Below are 22,374 nucleotides of genomic sequence, written 5' to 3'. Positions count from 1 at the left end.
TGTACCTTTTTAGATTGTGAAAAACATTTTTTTAAATAAAAGTTACATACCCCAACTTTAAATAACGTAAAGTTATTTTAGTGATGCAAAATTAATTAATAAATTTAGAGAATCTACTTTGTTCTCTAAATGTGCATTAAAGATTATTCAACACAGCAGAGTTTTGGATAAACCAAACTGTTTAAAATATAATCACACTGTTTAATGTGGCTCTTAAACGCCACAACAGACACAAAAACAACAATTCATGGTTTGTAAATGGTTTTTATTAGCAAAATAAGGGAGATGAGTCTACAAAGATTCTCTTTACATGGAGAACATACACATACACCGACAGTTGTGGCAGTTTCTTTACATGAAAAGACCTGGACTTGTGTGTGTGTGTGCGTGTGTGTATGGTCTCTCCTCTGGACCGCAGAGAAACAACCCGACTGTCACACTTCTCTTAAAATACAGGGAATGCTTTTCTCTCTAAGCACATACTCAAAAATCCAAAATGGCTTACATCGCTTCACCCTCAACTTTACAACGATCTAAGATCTCCTCCAAATATGTTAAAATATACAATAAAATGCAACAAACCTGGTCTCTGTACTTAAAATACTTGAGTATATTAAACGCTCAGTGCTTGACTAACCGCTTTCTGAATGATTGGGAGCATCTGATATATTATTTTGTACAGTTTAAAAACCAGAGCCCCAGATTTGTGGGCTAAATGTAACAATATACATCTCAGTGTTGAGCTCTGATTGGCCGGAAAGGCCTTCGAATGTCATGACAGGTGGAATGCAAAGGGGGCGGGGCTAAAGAGGCTACATGTTGATCGCCTTGAACCTACAGAGACTTTCCTCCTCCTGACAGCTCAGTGATGTGCACAAAGAAGATAGTAGAGACACTAATGTATGAAAAGAGTTTACGTCTTTATGTATAGAACAACTTCAGCAGGCAACAGAACAAGCATCGAGACTACGACCGCAGTAAAAGGCATGCGAAGGCACAGGTACCAACGAACTGGACTCGGAATTGTTCCGCTTTCCTCCATCCTTGTTTTGTGGTTTTGGGAAAAGAAAGAAAGAAAAGGAGCTTTTCTAACCAACAAGTAAGGATTCCGTTTCCAGAAATGGCGGCAAAAACGCTGTAATCTCCTACTCCTTGGAAATGAAAAACAAAGATTAAAACATAAAAAAAGAACAAGTGATGCTTTTACATTGATACAAACAGCCTACACAAATGTAATAACGGTAGTTGAGAATGTTCCGAGACAGAAACATAAATAAAGCTGTTAAAAGTGGCGTATAGTACAGCACTGGTCCATCACTGATCCTCTTCTCATCCTCTCTACAAAAGATGCACAATGAGCTGGCTCCACCGCCTGAGGAGAGAGCAGACATGAAAGAATGATGGATGGAGAGGCAGAGCTCGACCCTGGCACCAACGCTTCTCTACGCACCCACAAGGAGGGAGAAAAAATAAAAATCTAAATTAAAGCCTTGAGAAATATGAAAAAAATAAACGGTAAATGCCTACGAAAAGCAGGTCGTCCTCGTCGCTCAGAAGAGACCGCAGTCTTTCAGGTTGTTCTTGATGATGACGTCGGTGACGGCGTCGAAGACGAACTGCACGTTCTTGGTGTCTGTGGCGCAGGTGAAGTGGGTGTAAATCTCCTTGGTGTCCTTCCTCTTGTTCAGGTCCTCGAACTGACACTGGATGTAGGCGGCCGCTTCCTCGTACGTGTTGGAGCCTGAGGAACGCCAGACGGGAGGATGAGGATGGCGAAGGAGCACATCGCACAGAAAGAGGCAGCCAAAACGCATCAGGGTTTCTGAAGGGCTCAACAACTCAAATTTAAGACTTTTTAAGACCATTTAAGACCTTTGTCACTACAGAAATGTATATAAGAAACTGCAAATTCTGCCAACAGATGTGAGCTAGTGGCTAAGACGAACATCATCCAGCCAACTGGATTTGCACTTATGCAATAGATGCCAAAAAGTTAGCTAGCTTTAACTTTGGTAGTTAGCTAGATAGGTAGTAAGGTTATATTAGCAGCTAGTTAGCGGTAACTGCAAGTTTTTGTGAGACCATAAAGTCCCATGAAAAAAAATTAAAACTACATAGAATATGGTCACTTTCCTAAAAGATTTAGGCAAACAAAAAATAAGACTTTTGGAAAAAATTGACTTAGGGCATTATTTTAGGAAAGTAACAAATTAAATAGTCCTTCAACAAAATTTAAGACCTGTAAATATTAACATATCTAAGGCCAACTTATTTTTTTAAACAGACAATTTAAGGCCTTAATTTTAAATACATAAATTTAAGATGCTTTAAGACTTTTTAAGGATGCGCGACACAGGAGGGCATTTATCGTACCGTTTATCATTTATCATGATCAGTTTCTTTTTCATGTGCCGACATGAAAAATCTAATTAAAAATGTTTAAACCCCTCAAAATGTTTTTTTTTTTCACACCGTTTAATGAGAGTATCAACAAATATCAATCACTTTTAAAAATCTGATTAAATGCATTTACTGTGAGCAGTGTGATGATACAAATCACACTTCGTTAGTGAATGTGATTAGCTCAATTTGTGTTTATGGAGCTATAATTACTGTGCTATTCATTCACAGCCAGTTACCTAAAAATTAGTAATACATATTTATTGTTTATTGTTATCACAACAGCACTGTAAAATATTGTGATAAAACTTTCTTATCGGCCACCTCAAGCATACAGAGCCTTGCAGAAGTATTCATACCACTATTAAAATAAATATCAATTTATTTTTTTGGGATTTTTGGTGATTTACAAGTTTTATAATTTATAATCTTCCAGAAATAGGAATCTGAAAAGTGTGGCATGCATTTGGATTCAGCCCGTGTCTAACCTGCATATTCAGGGTAACAGATTGTGAGGGGACTCTTCTTGATCTTCTCCTCAAACAGATCCTTCTTGTTGAGGAAGAGGATGATGGAAGTGTCTGTGAACCACTTGTTGTTGCAGATGCTGTCAAACAGCTTCATACTCTCATGCATTCGGTTCTGGAGGGGAAAAAAGAAGAAGAAAGTTACGAGCTGTGTTCAGCGATCCATAAAGAATGATCTGTCCTCTGTTTCACCAACCATCTCCTCATCCTCGGCCAGCACCAGGTCGTAGTCGCTCAGCGCCACGCAGAAGATGATGGCCGTCACGCCCTCGAAGCAATGGATCCACTTCTTCCTCTCAGATCGCTGACCGCCGACGTCAAACATTCTGGTGAGCAGACAGTAGCGTTACCGCAACGAATGAAAACTACACATTTTTGTGATTTCACTCTTTTATGAAAAAAAAAAAAAAAAAACCCTATAAATTATTAGCCAATCTTCAGCTTTACTGGTCAAAAACTCATAAATCCCATATTTATCAGACCTGAGAGCTAACACGTCATGCTAACGATAACAGAGGTCAGAAAAGAAGTTAATAGTGAATAATGAAGAGTGAGGTGCCTAAACATGAAGCAAAAAATACGCTTTATTAAACAGAGAGCCACGCTTTATCAGATAACAGGAAGGCTACACATGCTAACCGCTGATATAAGAGCTGCAGATGTGACCTTTTTGTCATTATTTTAAAAAAATAACAGTCAAAACTTCATTAACTGCAGAAACGCAACTGTCAAGAGGCTTTTTCCTCCCAGAAAAAAACAGAACATTTTGACTTATTTTCTGTGAAATCTATAATTATAGACTACCTGCTGTAAATTTTAAATATTATTAGTTAATATTAGCAACAATTGGTTTTATTTTACTTTGTAGATTTAGTAGTTATGTTTTTTAAATAACCCAGAAAGATTATCCAATAATTCTCTGCAGAAACTGAAGGACGGTCTCAAAAACACTCTGAGTGAGTTTGTTTCTGCTTTGGGTTTGATGTAATCTGACCTTTGCTCCTTAACTCAGAAGTAAACATTGCAGCAGTAGCGGCACATACTTTGTTTTTTTGTGTGTTTGTTTTGCATTTCAGTTTTATTTACTGAAATTAAAGGTTGGAAAATGTCACACTATGATTTTTTCCTCCCATATTGATCCAAACACAGAAATGAGACTTTAAACTTTAGCACTGGGTAAGAAATATTTCAGTACTTTACTCTCTTGTGCTATTTTATCATTGTCATTTAACTCAAAGGCTTTCTAAAAGCCTTGTATTGTATTGATTCTATATTTATGTTTTATTAGTAATAGATTTAAATGTAAAATGCAAACAGAGGGCAGCAATAAACAGACCTCAGCTGGAAATGGGATTAAACAAATGATGTTTTGGATATTTAGTAGTTCATTTTGTAAGATTAACAGGAAGATAAACTTGATTAATATCTTTAAATCTGTTCTTGAAGAGACACTTTATTGTATCTAGATGGATAAATTGTGTATCGACTCAAGGTTTTCTGTATTGGTTTTTATTTATGTTTCTTGTGAACTCCTATACCTAATGATGTTTTTCTCAAATCAGACTCCTGATTTTGCAGGTAAATGTCAATAAAAGCACCAAAAACCTTAATTACAGCTTATAAAACAGATTTTAAACAGCCGCATTTGCTTCTAAATAAAGCCAGGAAGATTAAATAAATAAAGCTTTTACTGCTTTAAGCGCTTCCATTGTTCAATTTCTGATCTAATCAGCAGTGATGCTGAAATCGCCAACAGTCCCTGCTATCGTGACATCATCGCGCCTGCTGCCCCTCCGCCCCCCTTCACTTCCTGTCTACGGCGTCAACAAAAGGCCCCGACTGAGTCACCGCTGATGTGCGCAACACCCTGAGACCTCATAAACCTACAGCTGAACGCGTTCAAAGGGAGTTTCTATGGCGGAGATGAGTCAGTGACAGGAAGAAAAAAAAAGCTAATTAAGCGTTTGAGTCGAAAACCCTGCCAACGTTCTCACTTGAAGTGAAGGTCTTTGAAGGTGAAGTGTGTCTCTACGATGCCCGTGGTTTTGACTCGGGTTCTCAGGACGTCCTGCTGGGTCGGGATGTAAGTGGGCTGGGATATCCTGTCCAGATCGTTCAAGTAGCTGAGAGCGGGACACAGGGAAGAGGAATGTAAACAGAGAGCGAAAGAGGACAGGAAATGAGGCGAGCGTTTCTTCTTCTGCACCAGCCAGAGGTGGGCAGAGTGGCTAACATTATACCAAAGTGAGAGCAGTGAGATGTTTCTACTTGAGTAAAAACTTTAAAAAGTCTTTGGTAAGAAGGCGACAAAACATCCTTTAATATTTAAAAATTACATCATCCAGATTGTAAAGTTAAGTGGAAATTTTAGTATTTTAGAGACCAAAAAGATGATAATTTACATAAATTATTACAAAATAATATCAATTTCATTAAATATAAAACTTATTAAACTAAAAAACTGAAGGTGTGTGTCTGGTAAATTCTTGGTTAAAACAAACTCATAAGAATAGTGATGCCTCGTCATAAAATTAAAATTACTTAGAGTAATAAAAATACTCCTAAAAGTAAATTCTTTCCAAAACGTTACTCACGTTAATGGCAATAAGTAAATGTAACTAGTTTCTACCCACCTCTGGCATCAACTCTGATCAAAAAGCAAATAAAATCACATTTCAATAAATCTAATTTTATTTGTACAGTTCAAAGTACTTTAAATCATAAAAACACAAAAATACAAATTCATAGAGCATACCATTGAAGATTTACATTTTGCCATCGTTACAGACCAGATTATTTAATGTTTCACTTATAATGTTTCAAAAACAGGTGGGTTTTTACTCTTTGTTTAGAGGAACTCAGTGTTTCGGCTGTTTTGCAGTTTTCTGGACGTTTGTTCCAGATTTGTGGTGCATAGAAGCTGAATGCTGCTTCTCCATGTTGACACAACAGCAGCAGATCTTTCATGTGTTGTGCTGCGAAAGCCGTTCAGTGGTTTAGAAACCAAAAACATTATTTCAAAGTCTGTTCTCTGAGCTGCAGGGAGTCGGTGGAAGTGGGCTGAACGCCAGCAGAACACTTTGCAGTTAAAGTTTTAAAACAAGCGGACGATTCCATCTTTGGTGAAATAAAAGCCCAGAAGACGTTCAGTGCAACAATTCCTTTAGTCAAACTTGAACAAAAGCTTTGCCTCAACAAACAGGAGCCCAGTTGTTAATCTAATCTCTTTTCAGCTCGGTGTGTGTGTGAATTGTTTCCCCAGTGGTCAGTAGGTTCCCAGAGGCTGCTCTCCAGTCCCTCCCACTGTAGGACAATGTGTAGCTGGACAGGAAGCTCCTGATGTGTGAGGCCGGTAATGGACTGGCCATCTGTCTGGGGGGCTGGCCCACATTCTGCCAGAACCTGCTGCGGCCCCTCAGGACCCACCTGGGAGCTCACAGTGACTAAAAACACACCGATCACCTCACACTGCCTGGGAGAAGTATTCAAACCATGGCGGATGTTTCCTACATTTTGTCACATTAAAATAAACATATTATGTTTGGGATTTTATCTGATAGAGCAACGTAAAGTTAAGTGGAAGGATAATAACAAAATGATGTGTGATGTGTCTTTATATTCTGATAGCAGGTTTTCTTCCATTTTTTAAATCCCTCAAACTGCTGAAACTTTTAGTTTTCGTTTGCTGAATCTATTTATTACATAACAAATATTTTATGACTCAAACTCATTACATCAAGGTTATAAAAAAATCTGTAAGCATTCTTTTGTCTTCCAACACAAGAGCGCAGCAGGACTGGAGGAACTAATGGTCCAGCAGTGACCTGCAGCAGAACAGCTTGTGTTTGTGCTTCAGAGCAACAAAACAAAGCTGCTCTTAAAAAAAATAAAATAAAATGTGCTGCTTTGTGATAATATCATTTATTTCAGATTGTCCAATATCACAAACTCAGGCTTTAGCTTCAGAGGGAAGTGAACTGCTGTGTGTTTTCTAACAAGCGTGTTGTACTGAAGTGTAAGGTCAAAGATTAAGCAGCGTTTCTTTTAGCTCGATGGAGGAAGGTAAATATTGACAGAGTAAAAGTCCAGACAGATGCTGCGGCTCCGTTTCAGCGTCTGCTCGGCTGCAGCAGCACCTTTTCTGTTTGTTTGCACCGAAACGCCAGCAATTTCACATAAACCCAGCGGATCGCAGCGTTCTCGCTGCGAGTGACTCACCGATCTGGTGAACCAGCCGATTATCAAGCCGCCCGTTTGTTTGTGTGTGTGTGTGTGTGTGTGTGACTCACTATGCCGCCGAGTCGTTGAGCTGATATTCGCGCGAGCGGCTGAAGCAGGCCTGGACTCCCCGGTCCACCCAGAGCCGCTTGATGACGCCGGCGAGCTCGGCCGTCATGAAGCCTTCCTCCGCCGACCCGGCCAGGACGAACAGCTGCCGGGCGTCGTCCTGGCAACACGAAAACACAGTCATCCGCCATCAGAAGCAAAACTAAACACGTGAAGCTGAAATGCTCGTTTCTGGAACAGACATGCAGGTTTGTTTCTTTTTTTTAAGAGAGAAAACGTAGGCAGGAAGCAAAGGAGGCTGTAATAGTGCTCCATAAATTCAGGTTTTCGGCTCGGATCCGGCTCCCTCCCGTCACTCACGGCTCTTGCGGCTTCGCCGAAGTCGATCTTGAGGCGTCCCATGGCTCTGATGATGGCGATGATGGACTGGATGGTGTTGCTGTAGACCACAGCCTTGTACTGCTTGCACTCCTCTTCTGAGTAACCTGCTTCATGGATGATTCTGCAAAACAGGAGGGAAAAAAAAACTCAAAATTTTCTCTTTCTTTCTTTTACCATCTTTTAGGGGTTTTTTCTTTCCCCACAGTCGCGTTCAGTTCCGTCTTATTTAGATAAAAACTTCAAAGGAATGTAAACAATGGAAGATTAGAGCCTCAGATGTTCTGCAGCTTCGTTTTAGAGCGTGGTTTTCTTCTAGAAAGTATGTTGGTAATTATATTTTCGCTTTCTTGAACTACAGAAGATGTGAATTCTGGGTATTGTTGTCTTATTGAGTTACTATTATAGTAAAAACCTCATGTTCAGCCCGTAAAAAGATAATAGTAGATTTTATGTGTTAAAATCTGCATTAGATTTTCTGTTGGCTTTAAAAACCGGAGATGAAGGAGCTGTGGAGTAATAATAACAATTTACAATCATATTTAATCAATAAATTGGTCAATTAGGGCAAATAGACGATGAACGGATGAACAGACGGAAGAATAAATGGACATGTTGGGAAATCAAATGGATGGATGATACAAATGTTAATTGTTTATGAAGTAACTTCATAAACAAAGGCAGACAAATAACTGATGATTGATGAGCAAAACTACAGAATCAATTCCTGGAATCCCAGTTTTTCCAGTTTAACTTCCTTTTCCTACTAATCCAGATAATCCGTTCATCAGATCCCAGACTTTTAGAGATTTCTCAGTGATCCTGGAAACGGACAGGACCTCCATCGTTTGCCTGTAAATAAGTAACTAACCCAAACAACACCCCGGACAGCAGAACTCTGTGATCCGTGTTGTTTTCTCCTGTGAAAAGCGTCGGCAGCATGCGGCTCCTGCTGAGCGTGTGCAAGCTGGCAGCCCTGCAGCAAATGTTATCTCCACCTGTTTGTTCACTTTTCTTTCTCAAAAAGAAACAATCTATCTAGTGCTGCATGCGAGTCCTTCAGCTCGCCGCTTTGAAAGATGAAGAAAACAAAAAGAAGGTTTTCTCAGTATGGAGCTGCCAATGAAAACATTTAACTCACGGCTGCTTTGGTTAAAACGCCACAAGTCCAAAAAGAGCAGAAACAAAGGAGAATAAAAGTTTCTGGTGATATTTACTGAGGATATTTCTAAAAACATAAAATCCGATTCATTTGGTGTTAGACAGGATTCATTCATTCGTTTTAGCTGCCAGTTTCAACTCAGTCCAGAAACAGAGACTTGATGATGTCCTGTGGTGTAAACAAATGATTATTTTGGCTGCAAAAAACAACAAACATAAGAATTATGTTTAGCAAAAACATTAATGACAATAAAAATATTTTTAGGCCTGCATTTAACAATTATTGTGGTTGCTGATTATTCCAATGATGAATCGATTAATTGGCACAATCTGCAGTTTTATAATTTATGTTAGAAATGCATTAAAAGATGAACAAATATTTTAATTTATTTTTTTTAAATAATAAGAATTCTATTGACTTTTTATTTTAATGTAGTAATATTACATTAATGAACGCTAAGGATGCATCTGAAGTTAAATATATTTATATATTTAAATATTTCGAACAGCAGGTGAAAAGCTCAGCCATTTCTGCTCAACTTTTTAAAAATATTTCATTATAGAACCTGAACCTGGTGAAGCTAAAACCATCACATAAGGAGTTCTGGGTTGTGCATAATTACAGAGAAATTAGGACTTTTTTATTCTTAAATACAATATTATATATATATATATATATATATATATATATATATATATATATAATTTTTTTACACAGTTTTGGTGCAATTATTACTCAGTCATTTTCTTTCAGCAAATGTTTTTTTTTTTAGTCTGTAAACTACAGTTAACAATTAGACAACAACAAGATTAGTTGACAGTTATTTCAATAATCGATTAATTGTGATTCTTCTGATTAATTGTTTTAATTCATGTTTTTTGCCTTTTGTTTTAGAATATTTCTCTTCTTTTGTTCCATACAAACTAACTCCTAAAGGTCATTTAGAGGCCAATCAACCTGGCAGGAGGGCGGAGACCCCAGAGAAAACTGGCATTTGAACCCACAACCTTCCTGCTGCATACTAATCTCTGTCCAGCCTTTGTTTTTGTTTTTTTTAAGTGACTTTACTCCATGTATTTTTAAATAAAACTATTACATGTTGTAGTAAAATGACACTCACTTCATCTGCTTGACAATTGTGCTTTTCCCTGATTCTCCAGCACCTGGAAAACAGAAGAAACTCTCGTTAGAGTGAAAACAATCAGAGGGAAGGTGTCCAACTCGCAGCTTCGACTCGTTGCCGTCATGCTCGCTCTCGTTTCCCCGTTGCTGGAACTTTTATTGAACACGCCGACTCACTGCGTGGCAGGAATTTTATCGGCGGCGGCCCGTCGTGCTTTCTGGGCATGAAGGCTCGGGGTTAGACGAATAGATTGTTGTTGACATGTGAGGGGAAAAAGGGAAACGCGATGTCAGTGGAGAGGCGGCGAGGCCTTGTGAGCTTGTTGACTAATCAGACAGTTAAGTTGACCGATGAGGCGCCGCAGAGGAGGCCGTGCAGATCACTCAGAGTGTCATGGCAACTGCTTCGGCTCCTTTCAGGACAGAGTGGGAGCCATGTTGACCACCTGCTGCCCCCGTCTTTACGAAGCAAGCCCCCCATCCAAAACGTTTCCTGTTCGACTCGCGCTAATGAGCTTTACCATCGGCAACATTAGGTCTGCTCAGCTGCAGCAGCGTCGTCGTGTTACACTGAAGCTCCAGGGAAAAGTCACAGCTTCTCTTTACTCTATATGAGGAAGTGGAACCACACGCCAACTTCTACCATTTCTGTCACCTCCTGATCCAGTCAGAAAAAAACACACACAAAACAAGCTGAGCGCTTGCGTAAAAGATACTTATTTTAGTTCCACTTTCAATGTAGGCGCAGAAATAAAAGTCACGATGCCCTTTTACCAAGTTAGTTTTGTTTAAACAGGAAGTAGCTTCATGCAGAAAGAAAAGGAGAAAGTGTTTAGCATTTCATACCATTAAACCACAAACTTCTATGTATTGTCAAAGTTGCTGCAAATTTCACCAACTCAAATTTAAGAAAGAAATTTAAGACAAACTGGTGATAAATTTGCACAGTTGATGCAAAAAAAGCTAGTTAGCTAGCTGCTAACATACCCAGGGCCTCAACCGTCTGAGTGCGACCAAAACTTTTGCCTGACAGAAAAGTCCCACAAGAAAATTTTTTTACACTACTAACAGGACTAGTTAAACAGTCCTGTCAAGACCAAATTTCAGATCTGTGAATAACAGAATAGTATTTCGGGAAACTTCCTTTTCTAAAAAATTCAAGACTTTTTAAGGATGGGGTCACCCTGGTTTAATCATAACTGTATGTGACAAACTCAAGTGTTCTGCAGGATTTTAAAGGATTTCAATCCATTTATTTTCTGACCAAATTCTCTGATCCAAATAAGGAATCACTTCCACACAACATTATGCTGCCACTAGGCCTTTCACGACAATAAATGTTGCTGGACAATAAATTCTCCAAGTAATTATTGTGATAAATTATAATATTGTTATCAGACACCATTTTCAAATCATATATTAATAAAAGATCAAGTTTCTCCTTTTAAAGATCACAGAAACTGGGAGATATTTTAAACAATACAAAATAAATACACAATACACAACGGAAAGCATTATATCGTCTCTGTAAACATAACTTCCCTTTAAAGGACATAAATCAAAGGAAGAGGAAGTCGTCATGCTAATTCTAATTTAGCATGGAGTTAATTGATTAATTGCAACAGAAAGTTAGCGTCAGTGCTAATTTGCCTACCTTAATTAATGCTCTCCTTGCTAGTCAGGCTGAATACACGTGCACGCCACACTTTTCAGATTTTACTTTGCAAAGCCAACCTCACAATCACGCCCTGCTGCGTCTTCTCTCACATAAAATCAAAATGAAACACATTGAGGTTTGTGGCGACAAAATCTGGAACTGCTTTCGCAAACTACTGCATCTCTTTCGTCACGACAACAGATGTGAAGTAAAGCGGAGTGATTATCACCTGAGGACACATTATATTCTGATCATATGTCGGCGCTCTAGTGTTTCTGTGTGTGTGTGCTCTACACCCCCGAGGCCAAACACGCGGCGCTGTGTATCCCTGAGAGACCACACATAGGCGTCCGCGGCGCTGCCTGGCTGAACACGGTTGACTGGTCAGCTGGCCCCGTCTCTGGCTGCCTGGGAGCCGCTAACGGGGCCACACACACTCTGCATACCAAAAAAGCTGCTTTAATTGAGTATTTCCTGCAAAATTGTGAATAAATGCGTTAAAAACGGCCAGCTCTGTAAATTTAATGGATGAAAGATTCTTGGCAGAAACAAAGAAATATGTTCACAGCTGCTTTGTCGGCGTTTCGGCAGTGAAATTTAGACTAATCCCATCAAATTTGCATCCGAATCAGACTGACAGAAGAGACGTGAGCCATGTGTTGTGATAACTAAACACCAGCGGTGCCATTAAAGGGTATGTCCTTCTGCAAAGCCTGGAAGTTTCTTCACAGATCTGACCTTATCAGGCCCTTTCTGCGGAGTCTCGTTACGCCGCAGCTTTGATACGCCCACCTAAAGGCTGCAGCCGACCCAAACCGCTGCAGCAGCTGCTTTCTGTTTCTGGTTGGGGTTATTTTGGGAGAATCTGAGCCCCTTTCGGTGGGCTTCTTCCAGAAAGAAATAGGAGTCGAGTCCTGCTTCTCCAACTCCAAGTTTCTTTTATGACACAAAGTGTGATTTAAAAACAAAAAGTGCACCGGGTAAAATTCCCTTCCTTTTTCAGCATCAAGATAAACGCTTGTAGAGTTTGCCTCAATGTTCTCGACACGTTAGCAGCTTTGTTTTCCAGTCTTGCGCATCTCTCTTCCTCTTTCACATTCTTTCTGTCCCCCTGAAGTCTTTTTTTTCCCTTTATGATTGATTGTTCCTCTTATTTGCTATCCGATTCCTCTTTTTTTGCCTACATCTCCCTCTGGGTGGATTCAAGCATGAGTCACTGGTGAAGGTTTCCAGAAGCTGGCGAGCGGTGCTACCCACCGGGGAGAGATGACCGCGGTTAATCACAGGGTTCCAGCTGCCAACGAGTGAAAAAAAGTCTGAAAGTTTGACCTGGCTGCTTGTTGCGTCGATTTTAAAACAAAGAACTGGGGGACATCCAAAGGAGCACAATGAAAAAGTCAGTGAAACACCAGGGGCTATTAATAAATTCTGCCCACAGTTGCATAACAGTTATAGAAAGAGTAATTAGGCTGAGGAGATTGTAATCTATTTCAGTGTGTAGATATGAATAGTAGGATAATTGGGTCCTGGAGACGATGGGAATACGGCGGGAACCAAAAGACAGGCAGAAAACATGAAAACGTCGACAGGCAGAAGGTAATACGCAAAAATTCAGTGATTTCAGATGCTAATTTCAGCTTTATGTCATAATGATACCAGAACCAAACAGTCACCACCAGCAAGAGAAATCAACCCAGCACCGCCTGGATGTGGGCAAGTTCATAAAGCAGGAGGTTAATTTCATTAACCCACAAACCACAGCGGTGAGCTTACTGTGTGTAGTTCCCACAGCCAGCCTGTGGGGGCAGCAGTGAGTCTGAGCTGCAGATGTGATGCTGAACAGATGTTTTGTCCAAAGTCGGTCCTCGAGGGCCGGCATCCTGCATGTTTTAGTTCTCTCCCTGGTTTTACACACCTGCATCAAATGATGGCTCATTAGAGGTCTAAGGAGAACACTGACTTACTGAGGCGGTTGTTACAACCACTAGGTTCTGACCATTTTAATGGGATTAGCTTATTGTTGCTAATTTCACCACTTCCGTACTGGCTACTTTCGCTTTGGTATTTTCACTTTAGACTATTTTTCACTCACATTATGAAAATAACAACTGGCTATTGTTAAATAATGTTACAAACTAATCAAGTTTGCAGTTGGAATATAAATTGGAATTTTAAAAAACGTTTTAATTCATGTCATCAAGTATCTTCAAAAAGTTGTGAAGCCAGTCTTGCCAGGAAGAGACGATATGTCTGATTATGTCCTGAACTCTGCTAATGCGCCTCATTTGCTTTTGCCACACCTACTTTAATCTCTGTCTGGCAGAAAGACCACAGAGTCTGGGATGTGATTCTTGCCCGATCGATGGAAGAGATGGTTCGAACTTCCTCCTTCTCTCTTTGCATCCCCGAGGCCTGGTCATCAACTCCTCTGGGGTTTGGGGGTCATAGTTCAGGTATTATTTGAGTTTTTCAGATGCTAATCACCTGCTCCCAGTTGTAAGAATGATACTTTGTTGCCTTGTAGCAACTGTTCAAAAGTAAAACAGCAAAAGCACAAATACCTTCCAGCTCCATAGCATCCAAAACCAGAGGGAATAATTGTCCAAACATGCAATGCATCAACCAAAAAACTGCAATGATTTAACGAGAAGAAGCGATCAGACAATCCTATGACAGAGTTATCAAATAAATGTGTAATTCAGTACATTTATGTCTGGGTATAAAAAAAATACAAACGTAGGTATCGGATTGGTATTGGCTGATACTAAACCTCAGATATCGGTATCTTTAAAAAGTGGATTGGTGCGTCACGAGGTAGAAGTGTTTCAATTGTGTTCCGAGTCTGATGACCTCAGATTTCTCCGTTTTGTGTGAAACAAAAACAGATTAAAACTTTAAAATAACCAAAAAATAAGTGTTCTTTTGTAACTTACACCAATATTACACCAAAGTGTGTTTCACTAGATTATTTTTCTTTACACACATTGAGCAAAGGGGTCAAAGCCACAAGATACACAACCCGCTGCCTCCTTTCAGCCATACTACCCATTTACATTCGATCCACGAGCTTTGTTGACCTTTTTATCTCTGTCGACAGGATGTGCTTAGAGTAAAACACGGCTGAGCTGCTTGTGAATCAGCAACTTCCACATTAATGTCCTTTTCTGCGTCTGTTTATGTGCGGACTCTTAGCTCTGGTTTTGTGTTTTTCCCATGTACTATTCATTAGTTGTTCTCATCTTACAGGCTCTCTGGGGCCTCCGTCCAGGCCCGTAACCCGAAGAGGCCGAGCGGGTTACCTGGTTACCACGTCATTCGGATTGAACACAAGCGACAGACGACGGTGGCGGCGCCACGCTACCCGCTACGTCGGCCGTTCTGTCATTAGCTGGAGCAGCAGGGTCACATGGTTTGTGTGTTTACGCAATGGTTGGGGAAAAGTCAAGCTGAAGCCTTCAGGAACGTTAACAACTTGACCTGACTTGCTTACTTTCAATCAACAAGCCCCGTCTAGTTCCAGAGCGCAGGAGGAATGTGTTTACCTTCAACACCAAAATGTCTCATTTCGAACTCAAACAAGGCAAAACAGACACTTTATCCAACCTTGAATAAACCGTTTAGGCATTTTGAAGCATGGCTCGGTAATCTTTGGGATTTTTTTTTTGCACAGATCAGCAAAAAACACATGAGGAATAGTGTTTGTCTTGCGCTGGCCCACAATTACACCCAGAAAAGCTGCTGAGAGCTCCTATTATTTAGCCTCGGTCAGGTGTTTCCCTGCCACTGGTACAGGCCTCACACTTTGTGTCCTGCTAACCCACATACCGACGTGTGTGCATGTCAACACTTCCCAAAGCAAGCTACCTATGGAGCCCATGGAAAACTTCTCACCTGCTGCCATTTTATTTACAAAGGAAGCAAATGTTTCCACTACGGCAATGGCACATTTTACCACAGAACCGGCTCACAAATGCAAATAACTCAAATAAAAACTCATTAGGTTATAACACCAACACAAACAAGTGTGTGCATGTGTGCAGGGTGTGGTGTGTTTAAATAGCATGTGTGACTTTTTTTTTTTTTTATCGAAATAATAGGCCCAACACTTGGTGGTTTTGAAAATTATTTGGATGCATAAAACCAGTCAAAATGAGTTATTCCCAGAAGTAATGGAAGAGTAATGACAGGAAATTTGGTTATTTAAGGTGAAAAGTGACAATAGGGCTAAGAAACTGCTTTTTATGTGGCTCAGATAAATCAAACTTTGTTTCACAACAGCAGATGTAATTTACTGAATCGGTTGCACAAGAGATTTCAGTTTACGTCTCAGTGTTGAACTTGAGATAAACCCAAAACAAGCATTTAACATCAGAAATGTAATTATCAGAGGCGCGGCCAGAAGGGCTTTTTTTAAAGGGGCGGCTTGATGGGGGCCACAAAAACCAAAGGCAGAACTTCAGGAAGCTGGTGTCATAAAATATGGGGAGATAAATAATGACAGATATTTATGAAAAACCCCAAAATGACAAATGAACAAAATAATAATCTGTATGTTATGATCTGCCAAAAATGCAACTATTGGTTGCATTTTTGTTGATCAAGTCAACATACAGATAATATCAGTCTATTTTTTTTGTCTCCAGATGGTGACACACTGAGGTTTACCACTAAACAAAAAGTGAGAAAGCAGTGAGAGGGGCTGTGGAAAATTCAAAATTCTTATCTTTTAAAGACAAGGTAAGCACCAAAGCATTAGATTAAAATAGCAAAAACTCCACTTTCTGTACAACTTCATTGTGGAAGCTGTCCGCTTCACTCAAAATACCACATCATTTATAATCAAATGGGGATTTTCCCAGTAAACTAGGAATCTCTTTCTTAATAAGAGAGACCATAAAAAGAGAGGCCGCTGCTTCTTTTCGGTAGGAAAAACAAGCTTTATGGTCATAAAACTAAATTAATAAAAATCTAATTTGAATAAAGAGGAATTTCGGGGGGAAAAGTCTAATTGTTCGTTTAAATTTTTTTACATTTTAGTCATATGCCTTTAAAAAAATTCCCTGGGATATGGTAGGAAAATATTTTGATCTCATACAAAAAATAAAAAGGACAAGCATATTTCTTTTGTAGCTTCGTGGGAACAACAAACTGAATTTTCAGCAATAAATTCCTTCCGCATCCTGATGCTCATAGTTATGTACAATGTAAAAATCCCCAAACTTCACAACCAGAACTACACAAATCAATTTAAATAAATACGGGGAAAAAAACAACTAATCAAAGACAGAGAAACAAATAAATTCATTTAAGATATCTAAATTAAATTAAAAGTCAATGAAGAAAATATGCAACAAGTTTAAGAGATTTTAAGGCAAAAATCGAGGTGATTGAATTCAGTATTTTTTAAGTGCTCTCATCCGATACTAAAGAATCTTTGACATACAACTCTTGTAAATTTTGTCTTCATACATTTTTATAGGAGTGGCAGTAGCCTCCCTTCAGCCCCCATTTGGCTGTGCCTCTGTCATTACCATGGAGTTAAGGAAAATCTGTTCAACCCTTCAGATACTCGGCCTTATGTACTCTACAACTAGAAAAAAGCTAAAAAATACTAACGGCAACATATTTTCAGTCATAATAACTCAGGCCGGGGCATCGAGTCGACTTCCACTGCTACTAGAGGAAATGTGCCATTGTTGGGAGGATTTAGTCAAACGGTCTGCAGAGGAGGCTAATGGCACTGAGAAGAAAGAAAAAACTTAAAATGAATGCAAGTCAACCACCCAAAATATAAGAAAACGTCTCGAAACGATACATTACCACTAAATGAGTCAAAGCAGTGGATGTTTAAGTAGCAAAAATGGTTAAAACAGATGTTTCGTCGTGTTTTAAATCATGAAGAAGTGAAGAGTTAACGGTTAACTTGAGCTAGCAAAAAAAAAAAAGGTGGGGGGTGCTAACGGTGCGGAATGAAAAAACCCAAACATTTAAATTCACAACTAACATTAAGTAATAAATGAAGTGGGTTTTTTTTTTTTTTGCTGACCACTAGTTCTTTTTAATTATTTCTTTTCAAACACAAAGAAGTTAGTCGAGTCTAGCCCGTCCACACTCCCCAGCTTCGGCTCCCTTCCTTACCGAGCAGCAGCAGCTTGACCTCCCTGGCTGCCTTCTCCCCGTCGTCCCGCAGATTCCTGTCGATCATTTTACTGCGCTCCACCGCCGCCTTGTCCTCGGTACTCAACGTGCACCCCATCCTCCACTACGTCCTTCAGACCCAGGTGGTGTGGAAAAAAAAATATCTAACACACCATATATAACCACATGAAATCTTCAACAAACTATCCCTCACCCCGAACACACGCCCTTTTTCATACGACGGGCAATCGATCTGTTTGTGTGTGTTGGGGGGAAGAAAAGGGAAGCGAATCGACTTCTTTAAATAAAAAGAAAGAAAAATTGCTTCTTCACCCAGATGAAATGTCCTCAGGTTGAAAAAAAAATCCCTACATCCGATAGAAAGCTATCTGTACAGTAAAGCAGTCCCTCGGTGATGTGGCTCCCCACTGTACGCGTCCATCCGTTGCAGCAGCGACTGCTCGTACTGTGAGAGAAGCTACGAGGCGACGGCAGCCGAGTTCCGCAAGCGGACAAAGTCATATCCGGAAAACCCCTTCACAATAAAGTTCATCAAGCTAATAGAAAATAAATATTTGGAACGTGTAGCCTTAAGAAATTATAGAAAAGGAGGACAATATAAAATCCCATAGACAAAAGAGGATTAAGACAACTGAAAAAATAATCTGACTTTAATTTTATATATATAATAGTACAAAAAACTTAATTCTTGTACTATTATAGCAATAAAAGTGTCAAATGACATCAGTGGTACTGATAAAAAAGAAAGTGTGCATCAGATTTTATTGATTTATCAAAAGCTCTCGACAGTGAGACACAGCTTGGTTTAAATATGATCTCAGTAAAGAGATTCGGTGCATAATGTTATGTTCAGTTTTGATTGTCTTATTGTGGATTGGTGCTACTGGAGGTTTTTTTTTAATATCTGATTTTATTTGCAAAGACTCATATTACTGAACTGTTGTTCAAGGCAGATAGTTAGCCAGTTAGACAAATATTGTTACTTTGTCAATTGTGGTTTTTATATTATACTGCCAGGTTAGCAGGTCTTCGCTAGAAATGACATTATATGTTGCTGCTTTTATTTTGAAGTTGAAAGACAAAACCGGAAACAGCGTGACAGCGTGACTTAAAAAATTCAAACATTGCCACCAAAGAACTCATATTACCGTTTTTTAAATATATTTTTAAAGCTTATGTCCACTTTCTATGTAAATATATAAATCAGGGGTTACAATTATTGATATAACTAATACCACAATAACATTAACATACAATATAGTGGTAGTTCTCTGAATTCCACAGCCTCTGTTTGACTAAATGTAAATTATTATCCAACTCATACATCATGTATAATTCCCAAGAGAACCACACATCTAACCAGTGATGTTAGACTGATTGTAAACGCATCAAGCTTTACAACAACCATTGTTTTAGATTTAAATAATTTAACATGTTAAATTAAGTCAAGCATGAATAATAAGCTTTGGCAGTCTCTGGTCGTTATTGTTGAACTTCTAGACTTTTCTGCCGAGATCACTGAAAAATTGAAGCATTGTATTAATTTCAAACATGACCAGATGAGAAGAAATGCAAATATGGCACGTTGACCTTTTCGTTTTATACTGGTTCAGTGTTTCCCCTTTGTCGTATATACACACATGCACGGACACACACACACACACACACGCACCTTACTTCTGTTTACAGAAAAACATATCTGAGTTTATTTTGTTCTCACAACTGGTTTTGAAGCTATAGCTATGTTGTGTAAAATTGCAATAGAAAATAATATATTATTGATTAAAAATATATATATAAATTGTCAAAATTATAATTTTGACCTATAATTTTTTTTTGTTTGTTTTAGATCATGTTATAATGTTATTCTCTCATTAAAAAAATGCTTGGAGTGTTGCCTTGATTCTTTCATGCATGTTTGAAAAATTCTTTAATCTCCATGGCAACCATTCAGCTGTTCAAAACACCTGGGTGGACCTAGCTCCGCCTTCAAGGCGCAGCTCCTCCTCAGAACTGCAGTTTCCAAGCTACTGAGCTTCCGCCTCTCAGAGCAGCCAATCCCTGCAATTCCCCCGCTCAGCTCCTTCAGCCTAGCCAGCAATTAGCAAAGATCGGGTGGCATCTACTGAACTCATAGAGGAGCCATGTTGTGACAAGTTCCTCTGTCTTAAAGAGACAGAGGCCCAATTTCAAGGTGTTAAATTACAAACTCAAAATTATTTTCTGTCATAACTGAAATAGCATTTTTTTTGTAACAACTAAAGGTAACATAGTTACTTGAATCACACTATGCACCTGGAAAATAAACAAGAGACTGATAAACTCTTGATAAATCTTAGACTTTAAAAAGTTAGAAAACATTTTAAGGGTTCATTGCTGAGCTACAAGATTGCTGTTTAATCTGTGGCTCTACTTCAGCATTAGTGTAGTATCACTGTGATCATTTTTGTTGTTCTTACTTTATTAACCATTAGTGAGTCAATCTTAATTTTATTAAAGATAGATTTAATCATTGATTACACTGACTCTTCTTTTAATCTCAAGGAAAATTAGACTTGATTAGCTTGATTCTTCTTTCTGCTGTGTTTAGAAGTGATTGAAATCACTTAATCAAAAGGTAAAATATTTGTCTCTGATTTAAATAGATAATAAGAGTGATTGGTTTATAATTTAGCATAGCTTGCTTACTCTGTGAGCGTCACATTAGCAATGAATTACACAGTCCACTGGAGACGGACTGAATCTGGCAAAGAGAAATCTTTGCTGGCAGGACAAATAAGAGAGTCAGTCAGGTGAGATTCACACTGTTTAACAAGGCTGTCTGTTTGAACAAACTGAGCTTTCAGCCACAATCACCAGGCAGCAGTGAAAAAACAAGGTGGTGCTGCCCTCCAGTGGACACACCCCGCCACTTCACACCGGCCGTCCAAACTGAAGCTCAGGTTGAAGCATAACTTTCAAACTGTTGGCCACATTTGTGCAGAACTACTTAAGTTCACTATATGTAAACAATAAATCAACTATGTTTTAATGTAAAGATCACAAAAGTATTAAAACTGATCTAATAATGATGATAATCAAGCAGACCAAGAAAGAGAAAGTCCTGTCTCCTCTGCTGACATTTTATATGCAAAGTAAATAATGCAGTCAAGTGCGGCTAGTACCATTTGCAAGGTTGTTTGCTGAAACAGAGTTTCAACAAACTCTGTTGTTACCAGAGGTGGAGTGAAGAGGGGAAATATGATGCTGCCCTCTAGTGGTCATTGAATGCTACTTACATGTGGAGCCAGTAAATAATGGCTGCATAAAACTGACTTATAAAAGTAAAAACACTGAAAATAAATTAGGTTTTTATTGCTTCAGCATAATCACACTAAAAATTTTAAGAAAAATTTAACTTTATATTTAAATAACTCATACTTACTACTTACACAGCTAATAACTAACATATTAAATTTACTAAAAATAATATTTGTAATTTAGACTTTAGAATGTCATCACAGTTTAAAATAGCAATTGGACACTCTTCAAAATGGGAAACAGATGAGCATATGCCTGGTGAATGGACTCAACAAAATGCAGCTGGGATTTTAACTTAACGTTCACTGTTAGGTACAGTGGAGGTTCTATGATGCTGTGGGCTGGTTTCTTGTTCAATGGGAGATTGCAACATCTTTTTCTGTAATGGATTTACAACTGACAAAAAAAAACATTCAAACAATTTTGTGTCTACTTTCTCTCTAAAACACAAAATGCAGATGCATTATGGGAAAAGATAGGTCAGCTCTCTGTCTTAAGCAAAGATATGCCTTTAAGTTTTAATCGGTCGCCTTCTGTGCTTTCCTTATCTAAGGAAAGCATAAATAATGGTTGCACAACCAGCCATTATTTATGCTGAAAGATAGAAGGTAATAAAAACAGTGATACCACGTGGATTGCAACAGCATAATAAGAATCAGAATCAGCGTTATTGGCCGAGCTTGTGCTGAAACACGGGATTTCATTTCTTCTTATCAGGCTCCAAAAACTCATGTGCAATCATTTCTCAATAGGAAAGTTTCCTGATAAGGATGGAGAGAGGAAGGATTACCATAAACACATTTCACTTCATTATCACTCATAAAACGACTGAACTGCAGTCATAGTTAGGGGGTTTTGTGACAAGAGAAGGAAAATTTAATTATCCATTTAGTGGCTTTTTACTTTCCACAGTCTGTTGTAAACTCAGGCAGGAGGCAAGAAAATAAAAGTCAAGAGGTAGGATAAATAATGAACACGATAAGTCGGATTATGCCTTGTAAAGTATTCATTATACAAGTAATCCTACCTGAGCTGTTGATATCTGCAGCTCCTCAAGAGTCACCATCACCCTCTTGACTGCTTCTTTGATTAATGCTCCTGTTTCCTGTCAATTTAGGTGGATGGACATGTCTTTGTAGGAATCTAGCTGTGCTATACTTTGACTTATTGTGCAATTAAAACAATATGTCATTTATTCCAAATATCAGAACTGATCTCTGTAAGCAGTCAGTCTCACAACAAATCTAAAGATGCCTCTGACCAAAGACTCTGAAGTTGCACTGCAGACTCATGTTTTACATGCTAATAGCTACACTCTCAGGTAGCAGAGATGATAATCCCCAGTAACGTCTCCTGGATGAAACTATCAGTTGTTAGCAAGC

At 38.8% G+C, this 22,374-nt stretch overlaps 1 protein-coding gene across 3 annotated transcripts in view; it reads right to left on the bottom strand.

The window, feature by feature from the left end:
* Positions 1 to 244: 244 nt before the first annotated feature.
* Positions 245 to 22,374, bottom strand: part of gnai1 (guanine nucleotide binding protein (G protein), alpha inhibiting activity polypeptide 1) — a 424,795-nt gene continuing 402,665 nt past the window's right edge. The window contains exons 1-9 of one of the 3 annotated variants that reach the window (XM_088003429.1): positions 17,672 to 18,151; positions 9,875 to 9,917; positions 7,575 to 7,716; positions 7,217 to 7,374; positions 4,922 to 5,050; positions 3,124 to 3,253; positions 2,889 to 3,042; positions 1,524 to 1,741; positions 245 to 1,372 (exon numbers count right to left, since the gene is read on the bottom strand). In XM_088003429.1, coding sequence (XP_087859555.1) covers positions 1,551 to 1,741; positions 2,889 to 3,042; positions 3,124 to 3,253; positions 4,922 to 5,050; positions 7,217 to 7,374; positions 7,575 to 7,716; positions 9,875 to 9,917; positions 17,672 to 17,789 — 1,065 coding nt within the window. In that variant the 5' untranslated portion in view covers positions 17,790 to 18,151 and the 3' untranslated portion in view covers positions 245 to 1,372; positions 1,524 to 1,550. Of the gene's footprint in view, positions 1,373 to 1,523; positions 1,742 to 2,888; positions 3,043 to 3,123; positions 3,254 to 4,921; positions 5,051 to 7,216; positions 7,375 to 7,574; positions 7,717 to 9,874; positions 9,918 to 17,671; positions 18,152 to 22,374 lie in introns of those variants that run through there. The other 2 variants (XM_015002740.2, XM_088003430.1) reach the window with 2 other exon arrangements.

The sequence above is a fragment of the Poecilia mexicana genome, unplaced genomic scaffold (genome assembly GCF_051168715.1).
Source record: "Poecilia mexicana isolate PSO_F unplaced genomic scaffold, ASM5116871v1 scaffold_23, whole genome shotgun sequence".
NCBI classification, from domain to species: Eukaryota; Metazoa; Chordata; class Actinopteri; order Cyprinodontiformes; family Poeciliidae; genus Poecilia; species Poecilia mexicana.
The sequence above is the reverse complement of the archived record's forward strand: the minus strand, read 5'-3'. Positions and strand labels throughout refer to the sequence as shown.